General features: G+C 43.6%; 1 protein-coding gene across 4 annotated transcripts in view; it reads left to right on the top strand.

Moving 5' to 3' along the window:
* ttc7a (tetratricopeptide repeat domain 7A) overlaps nt 1–26,366 on the top strand; it is a 61,879-nt gene that overhangs the window by 19,388 nt on the left and 16,125 nt on the right. The window contains exons 9-20 of one of the 4 annotated variants that reach the window (XM_037781948.1): nt 673–736; nt 872–1,009; nt 3,438–3,521; nt 4,407–4,511; nt 7,109–7,226; nt 7,826–7,883; nt 8,407–8,479; nt 8,586–8,746; nt 16,784–16,900; nt 17,516–17,628; nt 18,461–18,595; nt 22,824–23,026. In XM_037781948.1, coding sequence (XP_037637876.1) covers nt 673–736; nt 872–1,009; nt 3,438–3,521; nt 4,407–4,511; nt 7,109–7,226; nt 7,826–7,883; nt 8,407–8,479; nt 8,586–8,746; nt 16,784–16,900; nt 17,516–17,628; nt 18,461–18,595; nt 22,824–23,026 — 1,369 coding nt within the window. Of the gene's footprint in view, nt 1–672; nt 737–871; nt 1,010–3,437; nt 3,522–4,406; nt 4,512–7,108; nt 7,227–7,825; nt 7,884–8,406; nt 8,480–8,585; nt 8,747–16,783; nt 16,922–17,515; nt 17,647–18,460; nt 18,596–22,823; nt 23,027–26,366 lie in introns of all 4 variants that reach the window. The other 3 variants (XM_037781947.1, XM_037781946.1, XM_037781950.1) reach the window with 3 other exon arrangements.

Genomic DNA, 26,366 nt, shown 5'->3' with positions numbered 1-26,366 from the left:
TAACATGACATATTGTATCATAAAATGACATAATATTCACAAGGGATGAAAAAGCCTCACACAGTCCTGACATGACCAACTGGTTTTCTGCATCAGCATCGAACTAAATCGTATCAACGTTTTGTTGCCTTGTCTCTGCGTTTCCCTCTTTGCAGGGATCCTGCGAGCTCGTTGCTCGGGCCCCGCGAGCCAAACTTAGTCACCGCCACATGACTAATCCTGCCCACACTATCATAAGTGAAGATCTAAATCCATGTCTGAGATTAGAAGGAGGGGAGGAACAGGAGACTTCACCCCTGAGGAATAGCTGAGTATTGTTCATGGCTTTTGTCATCGGTTGCCTCTTTTGAAAAGGCCACGGCGGCGTCTGGTAAATGTGTCCTTTAATAGGACACGGAGCCGAACAGAGAGGGAGGAGACGCAAAGAAAGTGATGAATGAGAGGGAGGGGAGAGGTAGAGATGGAAGAAATGAAGGAGCCAGTGTGTGTGTGACATATGAGATAGGGCTGTGAAGTGATACACCCAGGGTGGTCCGGGTTGTGTTACAGCACGGCAAGTGAGACAGAAACTCGACACGCAGCAATCTGGCAATCTACCTCTGGACGAGCCGTGTGTGTGTGTGTGAGGGATGGACTTCCTGTCACTATTTCCTGTTTTCTGTGTCCTGGCAGTTGCTTCTGTCCTCAGGACGTGGTAGAGGAGGCTGTGTTGCTGCTGCTCATCACAGAGTCCATGGTGAGACACACTCTGCCTTCTTGAGTATTTCCCTTACCTTTCTGCCAAGACCATCAGTATTGCCATCTTTCCCTTCCTTAGTTTTCCTCCTCCTTTCCGCCTCCTCTTCCTCACTCAGCATCTCTGTCCGTCCAGGCCAGCGGCGAAGCGGTGATCAGTCGTCTGCCAGACCAGGCCGAGGCTCGCAAGGCCAGCCTGCAGGATGCCACCTCTGTCTATGACCTGCTCACCATCGGCATGGCCAGGAGGGGGCAGTACGACATGCTGTCTGAGGTGAGGGCGACACACACAAACAGAGACGCCACGCTGGAGGTCTGAGGGGAAGAGAGCAAAAGCGTGAGAGATGAGATGTGTTAGTGAGAGCTTTGCCTTTGCCAAACTTTTAAATGAATGTCCTTATCACTTTGAGCAAAGGGTGTCTTTTTCTTCCAGCATCTCGCTCCAAATTCCTCCTCCATCTTCTCAATTTTTCTGCTACCCAACCCTATAATGTGACCTCTACCCAGATGTAGGAAGTTAGGGAGGCGGAGGCGAGAGGGGTTGTCTAAAATTAGGTTTGTCCACCTGTCTGACTGATTCATAGATCGCATCAGTCATCTCTATGAGGAGTACCGCTCACACACTGCGGTAGTTCCACTTAGACCAGTGGATCAGTTTGCTGATATATGAGGCCAGTATGGGCCATCTATTAAGAATTAGATGTCAGGCAGTCAGTGCGATCCATCTCTGATGGGATGAAGAAGATTCACGTTGATTGATTACAGACTTACTGAAGCATTAATCAATCCATGAGGCGCCTGATTCTAATATCACATCTCAGTTGGAGGACACACAGGTATGTATTAGTACAGTCCCAGATCCACAGGTCCTCAGCAAAAAGGAGAATGATTTATTTTTTACTGTAATTCCATCTATAAATAACACAATAATAAAACATCTGCAAGCAAAAATCATATCAGATCGGGGTCTTTGGTCTAGTTTGTGTCAGTTTAGGGGTCCTTGATGTGAAAAAGTTTGGGAACCACTGTATTATTATTATTATTATTATTATTATTATTATTATTATTATTATTATGAGGTTGGATTATGCAGATACATAGATCTTTCATCCTAAGAATATAATAAAAGAAAAATGCTGAAGGCTTGTAGAGAAATAATTGAATGATTTGACATTTTTGCAAAATAAAATTAGTTAATGGTAATCATGAAGAAATATTTAAATCTTGTTAAATGAAAGCAGTAAAAATATTCCATTACGAGGAAAAGTACTGCTATCAAAAATATATTTAATAAAAGTACATTCTATTACTACTTTCAGAGTCATGTATTATTATATATGTTAAATTATTGCATTAATATTACGGGTGCATTAATGTGTAAGTTGGTCCGCCACTTTGATCCAGACCATTGGATGGATTGCCATGAAAGGTATTCAAGGTCCTCAGTGAATGACTCCTTATGATTTTGGTGATCCCTTCACTTTTGAAGCATACCCTGCTTAATGGTCTATTTGACTCTAAATGGGATCATAATTTACTAAATGAGCATCATGCTGTATTGAAGAAGACTTGAAACTAGTGATTGAGACCATAAACTCATGTTTATAATGTTTACTGAGGTAATAAATCAAGTGAGAAGTAGGGTCATTTTCTCATAGACTTCTATACAATCGGACTCTTTTTTTGCAACCAGAGGAGTCGCCCCCTGCTGGCTGTCAGAAAGAATGCAAGTTTAACGCACTTCTGCATTGACTTCACTTTCAGACCCGGAGGTTGCCACCTGCCAAATAACTGCAGAACTAATGACATTCTTATCGGCTTTAGCTGTACTTTGTGTTTAGTGCTAATAACAAATGTTAGCATGCTAAACTAAGATATGGTGAACATAAATATTATGCCTGCTTAACATCAGCACATTGTGTCTTAACTATTGGCAGTTTTCTGTTTCCTGCATCCCAATTAGTCTGAACTGTAATTCCATGTCTGCATATTAACCCCCTAACCAGGGGTTAAACTGGGATTTGTTGTGTGTGTGGGGGGTCTGATTTAGCAGGGTTAAGGGTCACCACCATTACGTGCAAGTAGCAACAGCAGTGACAGTTGCAGTTTCATAATAGCAAACTTTACAAGTATTCCTGCATGTTTACTTGATACGCAGCTTAGTTCATTCATTGTATCATTTAAGAATTACCCGCAGTATATTTTCAGTAATACAATTAGCTCCATACAGCGGGACATATTTGTCTGCATGTTAAATGGCCGGCAGCCTTTCTACTAAGTGCACATTATTTAATCAGAATATTAGGCAGACCTCTTTCCTGGTTCTGCACGACTGACAACATCTGACTGAGCGGCGCTCCACGCCATCCTCTGCTCGTCCACACACAAATCAATCACATCATTATGTACTGAAACATCGCTGAGTGGGTGGTGAGTGGTGACTGACAGTCGTTTCAAGCTAGAAACATTTAGTCAAGAAGAGTGGCCATTCAGTTTAATGTTCCTAATCAAGGCTTTCCTGACTGGTCTCCTAATGGCTGTGGACAATTTCAGCACACATTTTTCATACATTTCACATCTTCTTTTATATTTTTTGGCCTCAGTCTGTGTTAACCTGGCCAGACTCTGCCTGAACCTCAACCCACGCATCCCATTTGTATGAATTATATCACTTAAACATATTTCTGTGTCTCTCCTCGCAGTGTCTGGAGCGAGCCATGAAGTTTTCATTCAACGAGTTCCACCTCTGGCACCAGCTGGGCCTGTCACTCATGGCGGCCGGGAAGGTGAGCTCATTTTCTCCTTATAAACCGGCAGCAACAGCAGCTCCTCACACACGCCACGCCGCCCACGCCACACCCGAAGGTGACATCCATCTTCTGCCATACCTCTGTCCTGTACACTGCTGCGCTCCTTCCTCACCCTCATGTCCAGACGTGCAACAAATAGCTTTCACGGATAAGTGTGCTTGGAGAAGCACGGGTTGATCCAGATATTGCCAAGTATATTAATTGCAAACAAAAGTACACAAAACTACCTTATTAGGCTAAACCCTCTAGTACAGAATCTGTTGTCTTTCATGGCAACTCTCATCTGCTATTGCAAAAAAACAACTTGAAATGATTGGGAATTACTATTGAATCCATTTGATGCTAAATAAAGATAAATATTGTTGTAAAAAAATATGATATTCTTCAAATGGGAGTCCTCGAAAGGAGCTTACAATCCTCTCTCTCTCCATTGGTGTGTGTGCGTGTGACAGAAAAATTGATCTGGGCTGCAGGATAAAGTGACACTGCAGATCAATGGAGAGCTCTAGAAATAGGCTGCTCCCTAGAAGGAGAAGGGGCCGCCTCAGTGTCGTCAGATCCGCTTCTATTTAGGGCCATTCGGGTGTGTGTGTATGAACGTGTGCGTGTGTGCGTGTGTGCATGTGAGCGTGCACGTGGTCCATTAATGATTGACCTACATGTATTAAGTGACTGTGTGTCTAAATGGGTCTATTAGGGCTGTGTAAGGACAGTTGATGTGTGTTTGATGCACTCGCTTAAACGCGATCCGTGTCATCTGTGGCTGCGTGATAACTGGCTGCTGTTGCTGCGTGCACATGAATCACAATTTGTCAGTGACATTTGTGTGTGTGCGTGTGTGTGTGTGTGTGTTCCTTCCAGGGGGTTGGTGCTGTGTCTGTATTTAAAGAGTGTGCCAGGATGAGACCAGAAGACCCCTCGTTGCCCCTATTGGCTGCTAAAGTCTGCATTGGTCAACTGCACTGGGTGAATACACACAAAAACATTCGCTTATATACGAAAACAATACACATTACACACGCACACGCCTGGACTCAAATACACACACATGAAGTTGAGAGTCTGTGAGCCTGAGCCATGTACCGACAAGACTAACCAAGATTAGAATCATGACCTATGAATCATATTCGGTGCTCTTGCTGTGATGTTTTTGCTCTACATTTCCCAGAGATACTTGTTGCAGTGACACGTTTAAATTGTCTGTGGATGAGTTGCTGTGTAGGTGGAGCTGTTTTTTTGTCTGTTAAGTTTAACTCCTCTATTTAGAGAGTAGATACAGTAGATACAGAGAAGCAGATGTTTACATCAACATTAAAGGGGTCCCTAGATAATTCTGAAGGGTCGCACCGATACCACTTTTTTTCAGACCGAGTACAAGTACAAGTACTTACATTTGGGTACTCGCCGATACCGAGTACCGATACGAGTACTTCTCTGTGCCAAAAGACCCTCGTTAACAGCCAGCTGGAGGTTGTGAGCGACACGGCAGGCTGGGGAGTACCGCATACGAGGCGGTGCGCCGCAACCGGCTCTAGATCGGCATGGAAAGGCTCGGGGTGAAGGTGCTTCGCGGGGCCGTGGACAAAGTGTCACCGGGGCGGTCTGTCCTCAGTGCGCCCCAACCGCGTCGTGCCGCCAGATCAGGGCTTGGCCCACGTAAAAGGCGCCAGGGGTCCTCGGGGATGTCGGCAACCCACCCGACCCATCTTGAAACACGGACCAAGGAGTCTAACGCACGCACGAGTTGCAATCTGCACCCTCACCACTAGATGTCACTAAATCCTACACACTTTAGCTTTAAAGAATCCCATCCAGTCAATGTCAACAGAATATGGACTTGTCACAAAGCCATACAAGTATACAGAATATAGGCTAAAGGTTTCACAGGATTACAGACAGAGTAGCAAGAATCAATTCTTCATCTGGAACTAATGAGATACCACAAATCTGCTTTTGAACGCCTTCCCCCCCTCAGCGAACGCTCACACAATGATAAGCCGAAAGGTGAGGTCACTACGTGGACAGCTGCTTTATAGAATATTTACATTGAGATGCATAACACAGCAGCAATGTGTCGCTAATGTTTCAGGGTTGACACTGGGGTCACTCGGGCAGATACGCATCCCTGTAAAGCCCGGCCAGCTTGGATGTAGTCCTGCTGTTCGCCATCGGGGCAGGAGGGAGGAAGTCACATCAACAGAGGTTTTTAGAGTAGGAGAGAGCGAGTGTGAGGGTGAGAGAGACAGAGAGGGAGAGAGAGAAAGGGGTCAGAGATTAGAAAAGAGGAGCTAACAGGGGCGAATAGAGGGAGCACATCTGTCAGTGGCTGGAGATCATGGCAGGCCGGAGACACTAAGGAGCTTACAGCCTTAATCACAATGGGACACTGTGGCCATAGTGCAGTGGGGCATTACATAAATGGGCCACCATTATCCACCATCAGCTCCACTGAACAGTCTGGACTATTATCTAGCCAGCAATGTTTGTTTTTGTGGCCCACTAGCCCGCAGACCAGACCAAAACCTCATGACAATTTATATTTTTTCAGGTTTTCAGAGAGCTCCTATACAGTACATGTTTGTGAAAAAGGATCTTCATGACATCACTAGAAACTGCACCAAAAGCAATAAATTCCTGAAGAGCAGTTTTGCAGATGCAAGGTTTTCACCCGACTACAGCGACGTGTTCTTCTTTCACACCACTCGATGGTGAAATCCCGCTACGATGTGCACGGACGGGCTGTGTGTTTAAATGACTATTGTGTGCAGGCTTTGAACTTGCAAGGGCTGGATTCAGAGAAAGAGAGAGTGAGAGAGGATGAAGGGTGGAAGAAGAGGAGGAGGGGGGATGGTGTCAGAGCAGTTGGCTTGCTGTTGCGCTGTCGTGCCGTCAAAGACATTACCCCCCCTACGCCCACCTGCCCGCCCGCCCGCCCGCCCGCCCGCTACCAGCCATACCTCACACAGAGTGACACACTTTCTCCTCAGCTCAGAGCACCTCGGCTCGGCCACACACCGCCTGCAGTCTGCTGCGTGTGTGTGGGCGAAAGTGTGTGTGTCCTTCAGCAAACTCTGCGTTGTCCTTGAATCTACTCGGACTGTCCTCACGCTAAACTCACACCGGACTCAGCCATCAATAGTCCACTCCCTGCTGCACCTCAGCCACGTTTACGCCTCAGTGCTGCAGAGTTCTTCCTCTCTCATGCTCATGTAAGAGAGGATGTTGTAGACCCTGCCTACAGTACCTCACAAAGAGATTTATTTGTTTCATATTATAGGTCACTAGTTCCCAGCCTGGGGGTCCCGACCCAGCCTAAGGGTCGCCAAAGCTTCACGGCCAACAGTATATATGTACAGTTGGCCTATATCTCAGCATTACATTAATTTCGGTGAAGAAAACTAAATGGTTTGGATTATTATTTAGGATATAAGCAGGATAAGGGCACGAAGAAAACCTGAACACAAGTTGTATTCTCAGCAGAATAATTCAGTATTTCACCTGCCCAGTGAAGTATATACAATTTTTCAGTGGCTAATTGAGTGTATGTTTTTGCGTGCGTCCAGTTCGAGAAGGCCGAGGCTCTGTCGCGGGATGTGGTGTCTATGGGGGAAGAAGCCGGAGAGTTTCTACCGAGGGCCTACCTGTCCCTGGGACTCTGCTGCAGTTTACAGGCCTCCAATGGTAAGGACACACAAACCAACAAACAGACAAATATACTGAGGATATCCTCTCTGGGAAAACAACAGTATCGTTCTTTTGTTCGTTTCTTTTGTTAATCAGTATGCGATTAATGTCTCAGAAGCAAAGGTGGAAGGCTGTAAAACGTCTCGATTTCACCACGATTCAAATCCTGACTTCTATTCATTATCATTTGTTTCATGATCACAATCTTACCCAAAATGTTAGTTGTTACCTAAAGTTAACCAGACCTTAAGGGAATAGTTCGACACAAGATGAAGATTAAAAAACAGGAAGAAAATCCTGTCCGATACTTTTGGACAGAGCCAGGCTACCTGTTTCCCCCTTCTTGGTATTTACTTCAACAAAGAGAGATACATGAGAGCAGAATCTTCCATCTATTTACCATCAAGAAAGTGAAGTAATATTTCAAGCTATTTCTTTATATGGTCATTTTGGAACGGCACCCCTTTTTTTTTCTGTTTAGGTGTGAGGACTATTTGAGCCCACTGTTTATATAACATATAATTTTAAAGCTGAAACTGTGCCGAGTAAACTTTTGGTTGTGTCCTCTCTCTCTCTCTCTCTCTCGCTCGCTCCAGCCGCTCTGAAAGCTGATCGTGACGAATACAACAAAAAAGCACTGCGAGCTTTGAGCAAGTAGGTTCCTGTTCTTCTATTCTCCACGTTCTACAAAGAACACCGAAAACAACGTGTGAACATAAGCAAACATAATCCAGTAGGGAGTACAAATATGACCTTACTGTACCCACAATCCCTCTAGGCCCCGATAAAGCTGCCTTAATGTGGCGGCAGCTCTTTCCATCCCTATTAAATCTATAAAGCCGACAACCCAGTGTTACAAATCTAATTTTCCTTACAGATAACCCATCTATTTTGTCTCCTAGTACACACAGTATAGGGCATTTAGGAACATCAAACTGGAGGTTCTTTGTGAGGGCATTTGTTACCATTTGTCTGACCAGATGTTAGCATTTAGCTCAAAGCACCAGTGTGCCTAAATACAGCCTCAAAGAGCTGCTAGTGTGGCTGTAGACTCCGTCGTTATTCATCCCACTAAGACCCAGGTTTTTGTTTTATATGCCAATCATAAAAGTTTGCCCGCCTGGCATCTTCGCTAACACGGTGTGAACCATGAGGGTTTTCTCTCTCTCCTCCACAGGGCTCATTCATTAGACCCCCAGGATGCTCAGATCGCTATGTACCTGGCTCTGCAGCTGGCACTTGTGCGCCAGGTATAATCAAACCAATGGGAGAGTTATGTGTTTTGTTAATAAACAATTAGGAAACAGAGTGTAAGCTATACCTGAGAATGTGTATGTGTGTGTTTGTGTGTGGCAGGTATCAGCAGCCATAGAGCCCCTGCAGGCAGCTTTATCTCTCCGTGGGGACGACTTACACTCCCTCCACCTGCTGACGCTGCTGCTGAGCGCCCAGAAACACCACCGTCATGCCCTGGACACCCTGAACCTGGCCCTCAGCCAGCACCCCAGCAACTTCAAGTAAAACCCACTAAACCGTCCCACTCACACTCAGGCAACAGAAAAAATGTTGTTGGACTGAGGATAAGGCGATCGATCGCTGTACCTTTTAGACTTTGTATGGTGTTTTTTTATGTGTGTGAGAGAGTAGCTCCAGTGAGTGGTGCAGCGAGGCCCTGTCCTAACACTAGTCCTCTGCGTAGGGATAGGGTGTCTCAGCTCAACTGTGTTGGAGGCCAAGCACACACACACACACACACACACACACGCACACACACACACACACACACACACTCACACACTTGACGCCTTATTTAGACGTGCCAGAGAGGAGGTCTGCATTGCGGTACCTATGCCCCTCATACACCCTTACCCTTTTAACACTGCAGCTCTGACCCGAGCCCTAGCGCTGCTCTCCTGATAGAACTGAGTCGGCCAACGCATTAACCCACCTGTCTGCTAAACTAAACAGTTTAAAACACACAAAAACAGACTTTTACACTCAATACAGTCATTTTGGGGAGAGGGAGGGATTCAGTGATTTGCTTTGGGACACGTTGTACGAACCGATATCGCGCCAAAGTGTGTAATAGACCCGCCTGTCCACCAGAGGATAGCTTGTCAGTGTCACGTTTTGCCTCGTTGAGCCGTGTGAATATTGCATGCATGTACAAAGGTAGAGTACCAGCAAGGGGCAACAAAACCACTTAGTTAGGTTTAGGAAAAACGTCATGGTTGGGCTTAAAATAAGTACGTAAACTAAGTAAAATACGTAACATCAGTACAGAAAACATGTCACTTACGTAACTTAAAAACACAAAACTGGTCTCGAACACTGGTGTCCCAACATGTTCCCATCCCGCTTTGTCACGCCCTTTGGCGTCACTTTGTTTTCGGCAACAAAACCACTATAGTTAGGTTTAGGAAAGAACTACATGTTTGGGCTTAAAACTACTACGTTTGTACAGTGAAAATGACACTGAACGTTGTTAACACGGGACACAAACGAACAGCTGATTGTAACAGCAGTCTCCTGAATGAAAACCTTGTGGTTGCATTTAAAGGGACAGTGTGTGGGATTTGGCGGCATCTAGTGGTGTGGTTGCAGATTGCAACCAACCGAGCCCCCCTCCGCTCACTCCTCCCTTTCCAAGACTGCGGTACCGTGAGCCGTTGAGTGCAAAACCGTGGTAACGCTGTTTGCCCCACTCAGAGGCCATCCTTACCATAATAACGCTACTTTAGGAACAATGGAAATCAAATGGTGACTGGCGGTACCACGGTTTTGCACTCTGCAGCTGGCGTTACCGCAGTTTCACAAGTGTGTCGGAGAACTACGTTACCCTTTCAGGTAACGTAAAAATGTGAAAGTCTCTCTCTAGAGCCAGTGTTTGGTTTGTCTTGTTTCTGTAGAAACATGGCGGTTTCTGAAGCGGATCCGCTCCCTATGTAGATATAAACGGCTCATTCTAAGCTAACGAAAACAAGCTGATTCTTAGTTTCAGGTGATTATGCACTAATGAAAACATAGTAATGAATATTATATTCCATTTCTGCTAATAGATCCCCCAAAATGTTACGCACTGTTCTTTTAAGTTGAGTTTTTTCCCCAAAATTTGATCTCAACTCAGAGAAGTCAAGTCATATGTCACTAAAATCTCTAATAAAAATCCAGCTTGAAATAAAATTGTGGAAGGAAGATCAACAGCAGTATAGGACCATCATTTTGGTTTATCTCACAGGAAGGATTCCAGTCCTGAACAAACACATTAAAAACATTTATTAGCCGTGGAGGAAGCTCACAACATTATTATGAACACTATCCAGGCTGATTATTTCACACTAACCATAATATGGAAGCATGTTGCATCATCCTTCTGATGTGTTTTCTCTCCATTTCTAAGCCCAGTAAAGCATTTCATAACACAGCCATTTGGGGTCAGTGTTGGCCTCCACGGTCCCAGCACAGACAGATGGGGTACCTCCATACATCAGGAGGGAGAGGAGGAGAGAGGAAATGCACAAAAACAAGAACATTGATGAGACAACGAAGGGGAAGGAAGGATGTACATAAGAGCCTGACGGGAGGAAGAAAACACAGAGACAGAGGGGGAGGATGCAGGAAAGACGACGGCTTTATAATTACACAAGCTTTACTGATCAGTACTGTATGTAGATGAAATCTGTTCTCTCTCCGTCTAGATGCACAATCACACACTGAGACACACACACACACACCTCCTCCATAGAGACACTTGACTGCTTTGACCCATTTAAGAGCTCTTTTCCGGGCTCAGCCAATCACATCGCTCTCTGCGCCAGGAATCCCCATCGCCCCGGTAACCATGAGGTCATATGGGTAGAGCAGGCAGCATCAGTTGTTGTTCCCAAACTGTTGTTATGGAGCGGTCGAGAGACATTGAGTCATGAGAGAAAAAGAGAGAGATACAGATCTATAAACCGGTAATTCACTGAATGGAACAGCTGAATTGAAATGAATTCTTACTGAATGTCCATTAGCTGTATTACCTCTAAGCTTCATTGATCTATGTTTCTAATAATAATTTTACTGGTCGGTCATGCCAGAAAAGCATATTTGACCCGGGCCAACTGAAAGCTGAAGAGAGAGAGAGTTCTACAGGCCTGAAACGTTAGCCTCAGCCTGACCTGGCCCAATTCATTTGGGCTCAACTGGCCTGCTGGGACCGACAGCTAACACACTTTCTCATCCCTCCATCTCTCTCTCAGAGTGCCGGTTTGAGTGTAGCAGGGTAACAAACACACAGTCTAGTCTGCTGCTATATAAATCTGTCGATAATGATCACTGTGAATAGTATTTAGAGCTGCAGCGAGTAACCGATTCATCGATTAGTTGTCAACTTCATTGCCAACTATTTTGGTAATCGATTTATCGGTTTGAGCGAGTTTTTAAGAGTTTCTTTGCTCCTCTATGACAGTAAACTGAATATCTTTGAGTTGTGGACAAAACAAGACATTTGAGGACGTCATCTTGGGCTTTGGGAAACACTGATCGTCATTTTTCATAATTTTCTGAGAGCCTACGACATAAAATAAGTCAGTATTTTGGCGTCACATCTGGACAGTGGGAGGAAGTGGAGACGCGTCGTCCATCTATATAGACTATGGATGCAGTTTACACACACTGAAAAAAGAAGCCTACTTGGTTGTAACATTTAATTATCAACAATATTTTAGCCCTAAGCCCAACCGAAACCGTCAGTATGCACATGAACATTAATCCAAACTCGGCCAGAACATATCAATACCCTCGGGACACGTCAGGCTGAGGCCGAGTTGCAGACCTCAGAGTCAGAGACAGAGAGAGAGAGAGAGAGAGAGAGAGAGAGAGAGAGAGAGGTAGTGAAAGGAGGTGTTTTCTCAGTAACAAGCTCGCTGAATATCATTTGCTTTGGATGTGTGAGCGAGCATCAGAGATCAAAGCTTGTATCGTGCTCGGTGCTGGGCATGCCGCGACAGTCCTGTGTGTGTGTGGTGATGGGGGGATGTGTGTGTGTGCAAGATCGTAAACTGGCACATACATGTTTGTGTGTCACTGTGTGTGTGTGTGTGTGTGTGTGCGTGTGTGTGTGTGTGCATGTGTGTGATTCTTGTTAGCCGTTGCGTCTCTGCACCACAGCAAACTGTCAGCTCACTGTAGCACACTGAATTTCTCCTTCCTCCTTTTTCTCCCACATCCTCTACCCCCGGCTCCTTCTCCATCTCTTCCCCCTCTCACTCCATCTTTCTCGCCCTCTCTTTCTCTCCTTGCCTCTCATCTTTTTTATCTCTCCGTCTCCGTTTCTCCCTTTCTTTGAAATTTTAATCACCCAGTAAACAGGCATGCATTTCAATGTGAAATGGGATTCTGCTACAGATTGAGAGGCGAGAGAGGGAGAGAGGGGGAGGGTTGTGTGTGTGTGTGAGAGAGAGAGAGAGAGAGAAAGAGAGAGAGATCGTGGTCTCGTAGTTTGTACTAAAGAGAATGATTAATCCCAGCCTTTGATTCTGCATTCATCTAACGGGATGTTGCAGCATGAGCAAGTGTGTTTGTGTGCATGTGCATCTGTGCTAGCGTGCACATGCATGCCTGGTTTACACAAAGCAAGCTTGTCTGCACAGGCTTGTGTGTGTTAATCTCTATGCATGCACTACATTGTATATATTAAACTGTATATATAGATATGCATATATCTAAATATACTGTGTTGTTTGTTTGTCTGCATGCAGCCTGTAGAGAATCCACACTCTGATCTGTGGGAGTGCAGAATGAGTAGTACTGTAGATGCATCACTTTTTTTTTTTCAAGGGAACATTATTAGCTATTTTTATATGGAGTTTACGCTGGCAGCTCTCTTAGCTGGCCACCGCCGAGCATTTACACCGCTCGCCGCCATCCGTCCTCAAACACTACGCTCTGCACACACCAGGCTCATTCCCAGGAGCCTGGAAATGACATCTTTTGTAATCTGACGTGTAGTTTTGAGTGCTGATGAAACCTATCTTTTGTGAAGCTGCGAGGGGAAACACTGGCTGTGATCGAGTTTGTGAATAACAAGGTGGAAAACACTCTGTACTTGGATGAGTTAGATCAGTGGGATACTACTATAATATACACGATGAAACCCTTTTGTAAAGACTCATAGTGGTTAATTACAAAGGTTTAAATCCTCAAATAGTGGCCTCACTTGCAGTGAGAATAAGGGCTTTAGTTGAAACAGCTTTAAATAAGAGAAAGAGTTTTATTTGTGACTTTTAGTAAGTATATTTTATCATATTTTAGTACAACCAACACCATTTTCTGATTTGCTACCAAACAGTATTGTTTGCTGTTAATGCAAATGCATGTTAATGCAAGTCTTCCGCCATGTTTACTCTATTACACTGGCTTCTACTTTGCTGTTTTTTCAGCGGGCTGCTGGCTCCGGAAGTGTTTTTTTTTCTTTCAACAATATCCTCAATGTTACTGGACTCTCCCGGATAATCATATCATGTTTATGTTAGGTGCTTCAATTATTTCAGAACAATTTTGTTTCTAAGAAATCATGCTTTATCCATCATTTTGGCATGGCCACCGGCTCTAAATACTACAATACCCATGAGCTGTTGCCACGGAGAAGAATCCAGTCAGACGTGGTGCCATAGTTGTTGAATTCAACAAAAATTGACCCCAAAATGAAAAGGTTAGTGCCATCAGTGGCTAACTACGCGGTCTGAAAAGTGAAGTAAATGCTGAAGTGCCTTAAACTTGCATTCTTTCTAACAGCCAGCAGGGGGCGACTCCTCTGGTTGCAAAAAGAAGTCTGATTGTATAGAAGTCTATGAGAAAATGAGCCTACTTCTCACTTGATTTATTACCTCAGTAAACATTGTAAACATGAGTTTATGATCTCAATCGCTAGTTTCAAGTCTTCTTCAATACAGCATGATGTTCATTTAGTAAATTATGGTCCCATTTAGAGTCAAATATATATCCATAAAGAAGGGTATGCTTTAGGATGGGGCTACCTGGTGATTGACAGGTCGCTACCACGGCATTGTCTGGTTTGGGAGTTGTCCGTGTTTTCGTCTTACAGCTTTAACCCTTTCACAGTGTGTTTTCAGTCAATGAAAGTTAATTGTAACATTTTGTCGCCTAAAAAATGTCTTATTCAGCGTTCAGTTGTACTTAGCTCCACCCTCTCATGTCACTTCTGGTTGCAAATAACCAAGAACTTCTCCCCAGAAATGTACTGTATATGTACACAAGTTTGTACCTTCTACTTTTAATTTTTTTAATCAGCAGAGTGCTGAGTTTCATAAACGGTAGCTTAACGTAGAAAAAAACAGCAAAGCTGAATGAAACCAGTATTTGTGTTAAACAGTGTGTGTTTGAGACTTTACCATTATTTGAATACAAGCTTTTATTTGAGAGTTTCCAGTAAACTCAGTGTAGGTAGTTCTTCATGTTGTACGTCCAGGAGGATACACAGTAAGAGAAGTCAGTTCTTTGTACGCATGATATACACACTGTCACATTTCAACACTAGGATGGCTTTATACCGTCACAATGCTTCTAAATGCTTTGCCACAGTGGTAATGGGTAGCCTAGAGACACACACAATCACACACTCTGGTGGACCCCTACTGGCAGGCGTATCCTTAACACAACGTCCCTCGGCGGCACTTGTCATCCGCGCGTCAGAAAATCCAACCCCCTTCCTCCCACACACATTTTCCGTTTTTTCTCTTTTCCAACATCCCTCCATCTTCTCCTCCATACACCCTTCCCCCAATCATCCACCGAGCCGTGAGTCGGTATCGAGCCGCATTTCACCGAGAGTTTTCTCCCCTGACGCAAGCTCGTCTCACTCTGCTATTGATCCTCGCCCTCCCTCCATCCATATTTCCCTCCTTCCCTCTATTCCCCCTGGACCTGGAGGAGCCTTCGACAACAGGGAGGCAGTGGACGGGACAGCTAGGCAGGCGGATGGGCGTCAGATGTGGTGAACACCATCGTCTCTCTGCCTCTCTCGCTCTCTCTCTCTCTTCTCGCTCATGGATGAGTGATGCCCATGACAGACTGCATCCTCTGAGAGCCCCTTCTGGCAATTACTACACACACACTCACATCAGAGACTCCCACATCACTTAACCAGTTGTCTTCAACTAAAAGGGCTGAGCAGAAACACTCCATGGCCTCTACTCATCAACCTCTCAACACACACACACACTCTTGGAGCTTGTTCTTGATGACTATCTTTGCCCCCTCTCTGTTTATATCGATCCCCGTGGGCCTCAGGCATCAGTGAGATGTTGATGGGTCCTCAGCACTTACGCGGCTACTGTAGAAGCTCAAACACTTGTACATGTGTATGCATATTCTTTATTTTTATAAACAAAATTGAAAGGTCATTGTAAACCTTTCACTGAGTATCATCATGCTGTGTGTTCATGCTCAGGTTAATGTGATCAGTGATAATAAGAACAGGTTTGAGTGGGATTGGGCCCACATAAACATTATTCCATGTCACTCAGTTTACAGTTTAATATCCGTACGGGTACAAAAACAGCAGATACTGTTTTCAGTCAACTTTAACCCACTGAAACCCGTCCCGATCAACTTTACTGTCTTTCAGAGGTTCAGTTTTAGAGCTAGAAAACCTAAGAAAATCCATTGGTACCAACCATGTCATGCTAATTTTCTCCTATTCTAAAATGGTGTGAACATTTCTGCATACTGGGGTCCCTAAACAGTCTTGAATTACATACATTTGGTATCACTGTAAAGCTGAGACTCTTGTGGATCCAATGGGCCCAATTGTATTCATGTGTGATGATGTTAATTCCCATAGGAGCCATTTCATTGTAGTGAAACCATTTTTTTTAATTTGGCCTCACTGTATAAAATGACCTGTTGTGACCTCTAGGATAATCACAGCCTCATGAAACTTTACCACAAACTCGAGACCTACATTAGGACATTCGGAGGATGGATGGCTTTCCTAGGTATGTTGATAATAAGGGGGCTCCTGAGCAGTTTTCAGAACCATTCCAGAGCCATCCAGTTACCAAAAAATGCAATTCTTGCAGAAATCTCCAGTTTCTGAAACCGAATCACATCATGGCTTTTTCTATGGTGTTCCTCAAGGTTTTGGTGTCTTAATTTGGTATTTTGGAGGGATTATTGATCGTTTTTATCAATTCTCGAGTAGTAAAAAATAGTTAAATTTAGCACCAAATCTTTCTAACAAATGGTATCAACCCAAAAATTGCTGCAACAACTTAGGAGACATAATAGAGCATGGGGATGACCATCATGTACTGTACTTCAACATCTTGACAGATGATGTACACCACTTCTATGTGACATCTACTGCTGCCCTGCTATCTCCCCCTAAAGACCCCCTGTACCCCCCTAAAAAAAGACCAAAACGGGTCTATTGTGGGTCTCAGAGGGTTAAATGTATAATACAAGTGCATGATGTGGTAATAAAACATGAACATGCAGCACAAGGTAAAACTAAGATGAGTAATGTGTGTGCGTGTTTTCTGGTCCAGTCTGCTGTTCTCAAAGGTGAAGCTTGAAGAGGCCCTCTTCGGCCCGGCTGCAGCCCTGCAGACCTGTGAAGAGATGCTGCAGAACTGGCTGAGCCGCTACGATGTCAGCCGCTCCAGGTCAGCGTGTGCATGCCAGATGTGTGTTTGTGCATCTTTGCTTATCATGTGTACTGTATGAATGTGGTGCTGTGCATGCTGAAGCTGGAATCTTCTGCTGCTGCGGTATTGATTACCATAGTGTGTTAGTGTGTGTTTATTCATGCACTCTGATCTTTCATGGTTCTATCTGCGATCTGAGCGGTTTATTGAGCTTCAAAGATTTCACATCTTAGATAGTAAAACTGATATGCGGTAAAGTTCTCTATTATTCATCATATTAACAGGAACCCTAAAGGTGCTCTAAATATATAATATCAACATCCTATAACATCTTAAATAAGTCTTTCTTGAGCAGAAACCTTCCAGAAAACACCTACAATATTTTGCTTGGAATTATAACAGAAAGAAAACTAATAAAAACTTTATTTTTCTATTAGATTTTTTTCTAATTATTTGTTCATTGATGGTCAAATCTAAATGCAAACCTACACACATGTTAATAACTTGTCAAAGAACCGTTTGATGTGAAGTATTTACAGAACCGTATAATTCTAAGGTCAGTCCATGTAGTGTATATCTGTGCATGTGAGTGTGTTCATTACATTTGTACTGTACTGAATGTGTGTGTTGCAGTGAGACGGATGACAGCAGCAGTCTACCGATGGCTGAGAGGGCAGAGGTCAGCCCCGGAGCCAGGAAACCCTCCATCCACCTCACCCTGCCTGACTTCCAGGACGCCTCCACCGGTCTGCTTTCTCTCACTGGTTAAAGTCTTTCTAATACACATGGTCGGATTGACACATGCTGCATTGATTTATTCTAAGTTAAACACATCCTCCTTTTTCGCTGGTGTTGGGTAAATATCAGTTAGAAAGGTGAATGCGTAGGTCAGTCCCGAATCTGCCGGCATTTGACCTATTGGATTAAAAAACTGTTTGCCTGAAACATTAAATATCAATGATGTGACTCACCACCACATCTTGTGGGTCAGAGGTCTGTTCACCTGCCATTCAGTCACAGGAAATCTATTGATGTTCTGGATATTAACAAAGACTGAATGCTCTCAGAATGCGTCACTTCTGTCATATTTGAAGGGTTTTTAATTAAATCTGAATGCTTTAGTACATATTTGGGACAAAATATTGTATATCATTCAGTATCTGTAACATATTAATGTATTCATTGTTACATTCTGTACATTTCAAGAAATATTCTTATTTAATTCATATTTATGTTATAATTGCAGTTATATTTAACACACTTAATAGATCCCACTTCTCAGCATTTTTTTCATTTTTCCTTGACTCATTTGGACTGTGGTTATTTGTTATATATTGTATGTCTTTAATGCATATGTTTGCACATATTTCTTATATTCTCATTTCTTTTTCTTCTTATTTACTTATATTTCTCTACATATATTTTGCAGCATTATGCACATTATTTTACATGTTACTTACTCCTTTATTTATATTTTCTTACATTTCTTTATGTTTACATAAGAGAATCAGTAACGTCCAAATTTCCCCCCGGGGATCAATGGAGTATATCTGATTCTGATTCTGATTCCCTTCACAGGTTCGCTGAGCCCTTCGTCAGTTGCAGCGTCTCGTCTGGAAGCGGCGCTCTCTGAGGTGTCGGACCTCAGCTCCACCCGGCGCCAAGGACCCACCTACATCTGGACCATGCTGGAACGCATTTGGCTGCAGGCTGGTACGACAACAGCACACAAAACTATAACAAATATGTTCAAACTCTGGTTGGGGTTGGAATCTCTTGGGAAATTTGTATTTTTATATTCTTTCTGTGAACAAAGAAATCTATTTTTACTCTTGTTTGGGGTGCAAGTCGGCCAGTGGCCATGCAAAAAGTTGACTATGAGGAAACGTTTGTTTGAAAACGATCGACAGTAATCAGATTCCATGGTTTTGTGTTTCCGAGTGTCATTAAGCTTTATGAATAATAATCCTATCTGCAAGTGCAAAATGGACAAGACATTGATTTCAGGCAATTAAAGCTTTCCAAGTCTCCTAAAAGTCTGCAGCCATACTTGCTTTGAGCTGAATGTCAGCATGCTAACATGCTCACAATGACAATGTTAACATGGCCATTTTTAGCAGGTATTGTGTTGACCATATAAGTTTAACGTGATAGCATGCAACATTTATACAAAGTGCAGCTGAGGCATGTTTTTTTCCTTCTTTATTTTTTAAGGGTGCTTTTAAAGATTTTTAACCTGAGAAAAACATGAAAACCAAATAAAAGGAGCAAGGTCAACTTAGGGTCAAACTTCACCCCCTTGCTTTCATGATAGACTGACAACCAATACACCTTTAAAAAAGGTAGGATTTTCAGCTTTGCATCGGTGCATTTCTCTTTTTATTAGCTGTACAATCAACCGAGATATTGTTGGATACATTTCAGGATTGCCGGTAACCTCTAGTCAAAGGTTGTGTGAGAACTTTTTAGTTTGGGGATTCATCTTCTGGGAACCATGAATGTCCAATTTGTTTGACAATCCATCAAGAGGATGTAGTGATATTTCACTGGATAAGTGAAAGGTTTGACGAGCTGATGGCGCTAGAAAAAAAACTCAAGATCACCAAAGTAAGTAGTCTTCATCCTCTGGGGACTGTGGATGTGTGGACAAGATTTAATGTAAATCCATCCAGTGACTGTTTGAAGTGGTGGACTGATTGGCCGACTGACAGGCAGACATCCCTACCTGCTTAAAACAATACTTAAGAGAATCCAATTTTTGTTTCCATGTCCGATTCGACATTTTAGTTAGTTAGTTCACACCGGTCTTGATTGTTTTTCCTCCTATTTAACAAACAAAGCTATGACTTCATCTCGTCAACTAGAGAAGGAACATGATGTGGTGATGGAAACCTCGGCCCTCCATGTTAGGAATGACCTCATTAAACAAATCCAGATCAAACTAGAATAAAAAAAATCTGAATATCTGATGGCAACTTCTGAATGAGTATCTTCTCCGCACAGACTGTGCTGTGCAGATGCTGCTGTCTTACGCAGCTTACTGACCTGCTTACAAGCTCGGTTGAGTTTTCAATCTCTCTGGGGAGTGAGATATCGTTCATTCACTTGGTACAATGTGAGCACACGTTCTTCTTCACGTTTTGAGCACTGCAGTCACACAGACACATGTGGAAAGGCTGGAAAACTCAAGGGATTTAGATACGCAACGAAACAATTTCCGCTGGAGATGTTATGTTTGTAACCTTGTTATTGTGTAAAACGACAATGTGATTACAGCAGGCATTTTCTACAAACAACAGGGACATTTTTAACAATTTAGTGGACCATTTCAGTCCCGTCAAAGACTGCATACGTTATGTAGGAGTGCACTCTGTATACCTGCATACATGTGGCCACTGTTCTATTAAGGGCAGAATGGCAGTGATGCATACTACTATTACTTCCACCCCTTCAGCCTCAATCTGCCCGTGGAAGTTTACAGGAGAGCAGAGCATTAGCAGGAAATGAAGGGAGAGGAGAAAAGAGATGCTCCGCACAAACAACCCTCCATCCATCCACTCAGCTGGAGTGGATGAAGCATGAGAACGGGAATGGGAATCCATAGTGTAGGGAAGGCAGTGATGCAACCAGCATACCAGTGTGTTACAGTACAGGATGGGATGGGTGGAGGGGCGGCGGGATCACGTCCCCTGTGGTTTACTGTAATTCGAAGGTTATTTTCTGTGTCCAACCTTTGAACTCTGCTATTCCTCCTCTGAGAACAGGCAAAATAGAATCTGCTCGCTGCTGGTTTGAACTCTATTATGTATGTGTGTGTGTGTGTGTACGTGTGAGACATGGCAATGTATCCTCATATCTTTCGAAAAGTCATACAACGCAAAGTCGCGTTATTATCGCGTTCATTTTGACCTTAGGAAAAGGTCGTGGTTTGTTTTAAAATAACTCCGGAAGTGGCGTAACTTAAGTACGAAAGTTACGTGACAAATAAATCAACGTTAATTTCTGGTTTCACACTGGGTACGAACACCAGACTCCTGGATAAAAGTCTGGTGTTTTTTGACCCACACATCCACCCCGACCTCCTCCCTACGTGGCATTTGTCGTCCTCTCTGGTTCGCAGTTACGTGGATTACATAGAAATTGATTTTGTGGGACATATACAGTATGAATTACAGTGCATTGCTCTTTTAACTCAAGACTGAGCCAGCTGTACCCCCGATCCCCCCTCTCTCCTTCCCAGCATTCCTCTTCTCAGCGGTCACTTCCTCTCTCAATCTCACATCCTCATCAGCCATGTAGGAAAAACACACACACACACACACACACACACAGAGAGCTCTTTAAAATGGATACACTCTATAAACAAACACACATACCTGCAAACGTATAAAAGGACTGTACACACATGCATACACTGATTTAATATATTTACTCGGAGAGCTCAGGTGAGGAGCAGGAAAAAGGCCTTACATAACCAGAGAGCAGTCACTGAATCCTTTTTCCCCGAAGTGAAGCTATGAAAAGGAACCCGGAGGCTGGGAAATGGCTCTTTTTCATCTCGCAGAGGTAGCATGCATGCACTTTCCCATCTGTGCATCTATGAGACACAGGTAAACAAACAAAACATCCGCTACCAAACACACACATGGGTTCACACAGCGCTCAGGAGCAGACGGCGTGTACAATATATTTGCACAACACAGTTCACTCGCTCTCTCTCTCTCTCTCTGTAACACACAGGGCTGTCAGTGTTTAGAGCTGAAGAGTTTCTTTCTCAGGGTTTCTCTGGGTGTTGACCCAGCGTCCACCCATGAGAGTGATTGACAGCTCCCTGCGTCAGCATCACGTTCAGATATTGGTCTACTCCAGTCCCAGGGGCGGGTCCTCCGGTCAGCTCTGTGTCCAAGTCTTATTGGACAATGACTTGCTTGTAGGCGTGATGGTGTGTGTGTGTGTGTGTGTGTGTGTGTGTGTCTGGGGTTTGTCCTCATCTTCCCAGCAGCAGCAAAGAAAGGAGGCAGGCAGCTTTAGTATGCAATGGCCATATTTAGGCAAGACTTTCATGACTTCCCAGGCACTTCATTGCTCCCACTCTCTCTTTCACACTGTCTTTGTGTATATGTGAGTGTAATGGGGGGGTCCATCCAAGTATAGTGTTTTATGTTTGTGTTTGAGCGCTGCACAGTTTACATTTTAATATAATGCTGCTGAACTCACAGTTAAAGCAGCAGAGGGTAGAAATGAAGCAAATATGGTCACTATATCCTGACAGTAGTGCATGAGACAGGTAATCTGAAAAAAAATCATGTGCCACTGTGTCCTCCAGTGTCCTCGAGTGCTCCTAATAGCATCTGCAAGATTTCACGGACTGGAGGAAAACAACCAATCAGAGCTGAGCTGGAGCCTGCCGTCTCTGAGCAGCTGTCAATCACTCACAAACTCTGATCAAACGGTCAAACTAGGCAGCGCTGATCAAATATGAATCAATATTCTGTTACTGTAATGCCTATTTCTCCCTCAAATGCTTTCAGAAACATCTTGTAGTGTACTGTTTAGCTGTAAAATGAGAAAGTTTGTTACCTGGCAGCCATGTTGAGATCTCTTGAGGAAATACCAAGCACCGCCCACCAGCCGGAGCACAGCCAATAGGAACGCTCTCTCTCTCTGAAATGACCTGTAATTGGTCAAAGTCTCACGATCTTTTAAAGCCTGAAAACAGAGCCATGAGGAGGTGCAGAAGTCTAGTTTTCTCTCAGAACACTTGAATTACAACATACTGAAAGGTTATTATGGATTTGTTGCCCAATGATGCCGAAAATATTCTGCCTACTACAGGTTTAAGTCATCTTTTTCACTCTCACATGTCACTGATGGGATTTCTCTCCCTGATTATCCTCTTTCTTTCTCACCCTCCTTCCTCTTTCTCCATCTCCTCCTTCAGGGGAGTTGTTCATGGCGGACGGCCGGCTAAAGGAGGCCCAGTTCTGCATAGTCGAGGCCAGCTCGCTCTTCCCCAACTCGTACTCGGTGCTGCTGCAGCGGGGCCGCCTGGCCGAGCTCCGGGGCCAGCTGGACGAAGCCAAAGGCCTGTACGACGAGGCCCTGGCCATCCATCCCACAGGAGAGCGCATACTTGTGCACATGGTGAGACACAATGAAAGCTTTACAGGCTGCTAAATTCGAATTAATGTGATGTACTGTTCAGTGGTCAGTATGCACATACAGACACACACAACATGCGTGCATACACTAACACATTTTAATTGCTTTACTTGTCTATTAAATTACCATGCATACCGAACATAGCGACCTACTGCACGCACACACATCCATGCACACACTTTAAAGGCTTTGCTTGAGTTCACTGAATTGCATTACACTGCATGTGACCCAAGAACTCAGGCTCACACACACAGTCATAAACTAATTTAAATGTGTTTTCTTAAATCCGCTAAATTTAATTAGACGAATTCAATTCTGTCAGCTCTCTGTAACTGTACTCAAACACACACACACACACACACACACACAGCCTGCTGTTCAAGAAAACGTAGTTTCCCTTGATGTCATCCTGTGAAATCTTTGTCTTTTCATGCCAAGTTTTTTGAATCTCAACACATTAAAATCTGGCATCTTAAGAAGTCGATGACATCCCGCTGTTATGTGGACGGCAGTGACGCATTGTATTGTGTACAAATACAACAAAAGAAAAAGGAGTGGCCCACCACACTAGTCTTTCTTTAAAAGACGGTCAGAATATTCATTTATTGACAAGGACAACTCGTGAGAATACCAAAATACCTAAACCCATTTTGAATGGAATAATACCTAAACAAGTTCATGAATAAATCATGAAGATAACAATGTCTGTGCTTTGAAAGGATTCAACAATCAATACTAGGTGGAATATCTGTGATTCTTCATCACAGCATTAATGTATCCTGGCATGTTTAATCAATAGCTAATCAATAGCTCATTAGGCTGAATCAGGTGTGCTGGTAGAGCTAAACAAATCCCTCTTTTGTTAAAAAAGGCTGTGCACTAGGTGGGCCTCATACTACATATTCATCTATACTGTAACTGTATGTAAGCGTTGACCCATTCTGAGAAGACAGCAATGTTAGCTGATGCCATTTGTGTTTTTGTTGTGTAATTCAGCAGAAATTATGAGGCTACTCGGCTATTAGCTGCTAATATTATCGTGCTAAAACCCGAGGGAACCCAGGGCGATGCAAACTTCCTGGTTGGTCTACAAAAATACGTCATCCCTGGAGCACTCTATTAGCTGCTAATATTAAAAGGCGATAGAGTATGCTTGTCTCATATACTCAACTATAGGCTACTGTGTACACACAGTATAGTTGAGTATTCAACACTGATATACTGATATTGTCTGTATGTGTGTCAATCAATCAATGTGTTGTTGTCAAGGCTGTTGCTAGGACGCTTGCAACTCTTTCCGGTTAGTGTGTGGAGGAAAAAGATGGTCTTTTCTGAAGAGCTCCAGGAGGCTTATACTCCTTCCTTCGTAAAATGAAAATGCTGCGTTCTGCACGCACTGAAAGAGTACATTTTCGGTGGAGTTATATATAGTTCCTTTCGGAGAAGAAACAGAAAGGTTAGCTGATCAAAATGTGCATCTTTCTTATGGAATTCAGCAGAAATGATTAGGCTAGCTTGCTATTAGCTGCTAATATTAGCTCTCAAGCTGGCAGTAGCGATGGCAGCTGCTCATAATCGTTACTCTATTTCTCCCCTGTGCAGTGCTGCACTATGTCAGCGTCAGGATTGTGGTCATTATAGCCTTAATTATCACATTATGGCTCAGTCGTATTCTGAGATGTGTTAATTTGTTGTGGGCAAACTTCAAATTTCAGAAAATAGAAACAAACAAACTTTGGTACATAACCAACAAATGACAAAATACCGCTCAGAGACTCGCTTTCTCTCTCCTGATCACTCCCCCACATTTCTTTCATCTGAGCAGATCCTCTCTCTCTCTCTCTCTCTCACATCCGCATAGAAAAGATCCTCTCTCGCCCACTTCCACCCACTCCCTCTCTCTCCCAGTCTGTCTTCCAGATGATCCACTGGATTAGCACACAGCTGCTGTGACCTTTGACCTTTTATCTGTTGTCATGGTGAAGGGACCAGAGAGGGATATTCCCTAATCCAAGACTCTCACACACACACGCACACAATGTCTGTGGTCTCCATAGTGACCATAGATGTGCTGTTGATATCTCTTTGACTAAAGTACTGGCCACCTTGTGACCACATAAGGCTAATGCTTTTGCTCCTATCGTGCACTTTAGTGCGGGAGTGTGTATCTGTGTGTGTGTGTGTGTTTAGGAGTGCAGTCCCATAGGGGTAGACAGAGGTACGTGTCTCTTCCATATTTGGCCTGTGGGAGAACCAATCCCAGGGGGCGTAAAGTTGAAACAAAGCCAGCTGGCAGTGTCCTGCTCTGGGTCTCTTACAGGGCAGATGTGTTCTCAGTCTGAAAGTGTGAGTGTGCATGTGCATGTGTTGTGCCTTCCTCCATGGATTTGGCGCACATGTGGACTATTTGGAGCATTTTTTTTGTATGCATGTGCTTGGATTAAAGCACATGTTGTAGTAGGCACTAATAGACCCAAATACAAAAAGGCTGCTATCTGGAATGTTGTGGATTATAAATGCTAATGGGGCAGTGTGGTAAATACTTGCATCGTTGCATTGTGATGGAGCCTGAGTGGGACAGTATGTGGGACATATTATTTGGAGCGCTTCCCATATTTCTGGCTTGCATCAGCCTGCCAGAATACAACCTACAGTTGCTGCTCCTTCTCTGCGGCTCTCTGGATTCATGCATTTATTTTTATACTGTATGTGCTGTGGACACTTTGTGTGCCAGTGGCCCATTTATTCTGCTCTGCCTTAAGGGGGAATTCTGATGATATTCTTAGTTGATATTCTTACACTTGAGCTATTATTCTGCAAAAGTACATACTGTACTTTCCTTGAATGTCCTTAAGAGCTATTTGTTGTTGAGGTTGTTAGGGCTGCACATGAAAGAAGATGTACTCCTAGTGGCTTCACAATGAAATGGAAGTGGGTTTTTTTTATGGATGCATAGTATGATTATGAGCCAGTATCACCAATATGATGCCTCTAGAGCTTTAGAAAATTACATTTTTTTCAGGTTATTATTTGGGCATTTTGCCTTTATTGGACAGTTAACAGTGTAGATATAGACAGGGAATATAGGGAGGGAAAGAGAGGGGTATGGTATGCATTTTAACCACTACATGTTATGATCTTGTTCACCAAAAGCGTGGACTCAATTGCAGGCACAAACACAAGTCTTTTGAAGGTGTAACAAATATATAATTTATTACAATAATATAAAAGGAACTGTGAACAGGGCTGGAGTTCCTGGAGGTAAGGATCCAGGTCAATTAGGAGCAGCGTGTAGGAGTGAGCAGGCAGGTTGGTATCAGGA

The sequence above is a fragment of the Sebastes umbrosus genome, chromosome 10, assembly GCF_015220745.1.
Source record: "Sebastes umbrosus isolate fSebUmb1 chromosome 10, fSebUmb1.pri, whole genome shotgun sequence".
NCBI lineage: Eukaryota > Metazoa > Chordata > Actinopteri > Perciformes > Sebastidae > Sebastes > Sebastes umbrosus.
The sequence above is the reverse complement of the archived record's forward strand: the minus strand, read 5'-3'. Positions and strand labels throughout refer to the sequence as shown.